Source organism: Microtus ochrogaster (assembly GCF_000317375.1).
Source record: "Microtus ochrogaster isolate Prairie Vole_2 chromosome 14 unlocalized genomic scaffold, MicOch1.0 chr14_random_1, whole genome shotgun sequence".
Classification (NCBI taxonomy): domain Eukaryota; kingdom Metazoa; phylum Chordata; class Mammalia; order Rodentia; family Cricetidae; genus Microtus; species Microtus ochrogaster.
The window spans coordinates 20,091,924-20,095,066 of NW_004949096.1; the positions used below are offsets into that span (position 1 = coordinate 20,091,924).

General features: G+C 43.6%; 1 protein-coding gene across 1 annotated transcript in view; it reads right to left on the reverse strand.

The window, feature by feature from the left end:
- Nucleotides 1-3,143, reverse strand: part of Agbl2 (ATP/GTP binding protein like 2) — a 54,842-nt gene that overhangs the window by 3,286 nt on the left and 48,413 nt on the right. Inside the window, exon 17 of the mRNA XM_013352613.2 lies at nucleotides 1,192-1,278. Within this exon, the coding sequence (XP_013208067.1) occupies nucleotides 1,192-1,278 (87 nt within the window). The remainder of the gene's footprint in view (nucleotides 1-1,191; nucleotides 1,279-3,143) is intronic.

Sequence of the window (3,143 nt, forward strand, 5' to 3'; positions counted from 1 at the left end):
CCTGCCCGCTGTCTGATTCTTCTGCACCCACCTGCCCACTGTCTGATTCTTCTGCACCCACCTGCCCACTCTCTGATTCTGCACACACCTGCCCACTGTCCGATTCTTCTGCACACACCTGCCCGCTGTCTGATTCTTCTGCACACACCTGCCCGCTGTCTGATTCTTCTGCACACACCTGCCCACTGTCTGATTCTGCACACACCTGCCCACTCTCTGATTCTGCACACACCTGCCCACTCTCTGATTCTGCACACACTTACCCATTCTCTTATTCTTCCGGCATGCTGCAATGCAGCCCAAGGCCCTCACTTTGTGGGACCCATCTTAGACTCCAATCTCCAGAAACATGAGCCAAGCAAATATCTTTTATTTATAAATTACTTAGACGTTAACTGGGCATGGTGGCATGCCCCTTTAATGCCAGCACCCAGGGGGCAGAGGTAGGAGGATCATCTCTGTGTGTTCTTGACCAGCCTGGCCTACAGAGTGAGTTTCGGGACAGCACAGAGAAAGCTTGTCTTGAAAAACAAAACAAAACAAAACAAAAATTCCCTAGACACAGGCATTCTGTTACAGAAACAAAATAGACAAATTATTCACGCACACCAGTTTTGAGTGATCATGGTTAATGCTGCCTGTGAGGCATATCCCCCTAGAACTGTGACACTGTATTAACAATACATACCCAGTATCACTGTTTCAGCTGACATACTTCCATGGAGCTACCAAATGATGGCAGCTTGTTGAAATTAAATTCTTGATATCCAGATTTTAGCTCTGGGTGGGCCATCTCTAGCCCTGTCCTATCTTGGGAGAGATCCTCCAGAGTGGCCAGGTGGTTTGATTCCGAGGATACAGACTACTTTAGATGTTCATCTGGGCAGAATGGGGTCTGGGTGCAACACCACCACTCATCCAAATCACACAATGTATGTATTTATATATAGAAGTATATATAAATTAAGTTGAGTGTGGTTATTATAGGTACATACCTATAATTTTAGCATCTGGGAGGCAGAGGCAGGAACAAGTCTATGAGACCAGCCGGGTCTGTATAACAAGTTTTAGGCTAGCAGGGGCTATATGTTTGAGAACCTGTCTCAAACAAAACAAGACAAAACACACATACAAAACAAAAAACAATAAAATTAACTGTTGGTGTGTGTATGTATAAATGAGGTGAAGTACCTGAATTATTTCTTTACTCTTAGGTAGAACCAGGCTGGTCAATGGTGGGTCCAGGGAGGTACCTTTGTCTCTTCCACTTAACTCTGTCTAAAATAAATGAATACATCCTTGCTAAGTTTTCCTTGTGAACATTGTGGACATGTTGAATACACATTAGTCCTGTGGTTTCCACTCATGTTTGTTAAATCATGAGGATCATGCAACACAAAAGGAAGGCAAAGCAACATGAGTAACAACTCAGGAGAGAACTAATGTTTATTCAGTGCCCGCTGCATGCCAGGTACCTTTGAGTTTCCCATCTAGAGCTAAAGCATCATAGGCTGCAGGTTTCTGCACTTCAATGTTGCAGATCAGAAAGCGAGTTCCTGGCCTACTGAGTAACTCTCACAGTACAGAGTTCTCAGAAATGCTTAGGAACACAAGTGTTTTGGGATTCGGATTTTTATTTTCTGATTTTGGAATATGTGCCTATACATATATATGTGCATGTGTGTATATCTATAGAAAAGACATCTTAGAGATGGCAACCCAGTGTAAGCATAACATTTATTATTGTTTCATCTGTGCACTTACACAATAACCTGAAGGTATTTTGTATATGTGTTATGTGCACAGTGCATGTGATGGCCAGGGTGACATCAGGTGTGGAGTCTAATCAGCCCCGGGGTCTTCCTGTCTGCCTCTGTGATAACAGTAGACGGCCATGCCTGGCTGTGTGTGGTCCTCACGCTTCCACACAAGAGCTCATCTCCCCAGCCCCTTTTAAATGATCTACTATTACTGTGTGTGTGTGTGTGTGTGTGCGTGTGTGTGTGTGTGTGTGTGTGTAAGTGGGCAAGTGTATACACGATACATGGATGGAGGCCATACGACAACCCTTGGGAGCTCTCTTTTCTTCTACTGTGGATTCTGGAAATCAAATTTAGGCTGCAAGTTTGAGACACACACACCTTAATCCACCGAGGGATCTCACTGACCTTTATATAATGCTTGCTAATATGTTTTGTATGAAACAAGTATCATGGTCTAGGATTCTCCAATTATGGAGTCCTGGAGGGGCTGGATTGGGCTGGAATTTGAACAGATTTCAAAGCTTGTGCTCTTGACAATTACATTAGACATTAAATAGTCCTCAACGTTGATTTGAGATGGTTGTGCCTGTGAGGGTTTCCCCAGGATAGTACAGGTGGAACTCACTGTACTTAATGTATTATTGTTAACCACAGATTCACATTCTATACAAGGAAGGTCATTTTCTATCAGTTCTACTAAGAACCAGAATCATATCAACCCCACCCCCCCCTCTCTCTCCTCTCTCTCCCTCTGTGTGTGTGTGTGGGGGCTGACCCTAAGACTTTGGGCATGCCAGACACGCAGCCTACAACTGAGCTGATAGTCTAAGTCTTTTCCCCAACATTTTAAAAGCTATTTACTTATGGGTTTATTGTTATTGTTGTTATTTTGGATGTTCAAGACGGGGTCTCTCTGTGTAGCCCTGGCTGGCCTGGAGCTTGCTCTGCAGACTAGGCTGAAAAAAAAAATCTTTATTTTGGGATATATATATATGTGTGTGTGTGTGTGTATACACATATCTGTATATTATTGAGCTAGTAACCATATATTGTGTAGCTCATTGTAATATATATCTGTACAAGTGTATGCCAAGTGTATGCCATGTATGTATGCCTGAGGAGGCCAGACGAGAGCATTAGATCCTCTGGTGCTATAGATGGTTGTGAAATGCCTGATGTGATGCTAGGAACTGAGTCCACATCCTCTGTAAGAACAGCAAGTGCTAGGAACTGCTGAGCTATCTTTTCAGGACCTTTCCTCCATATTTGGAGAAGGGTCTTTCTAAGTTACCCAGACTTGCCTCGAACTTGTAGTCCTTCTGACTTAGTCTCTCCAGGAGCTGGTATTACAGGCCTATGTCACTATGCCTGGTCACTATA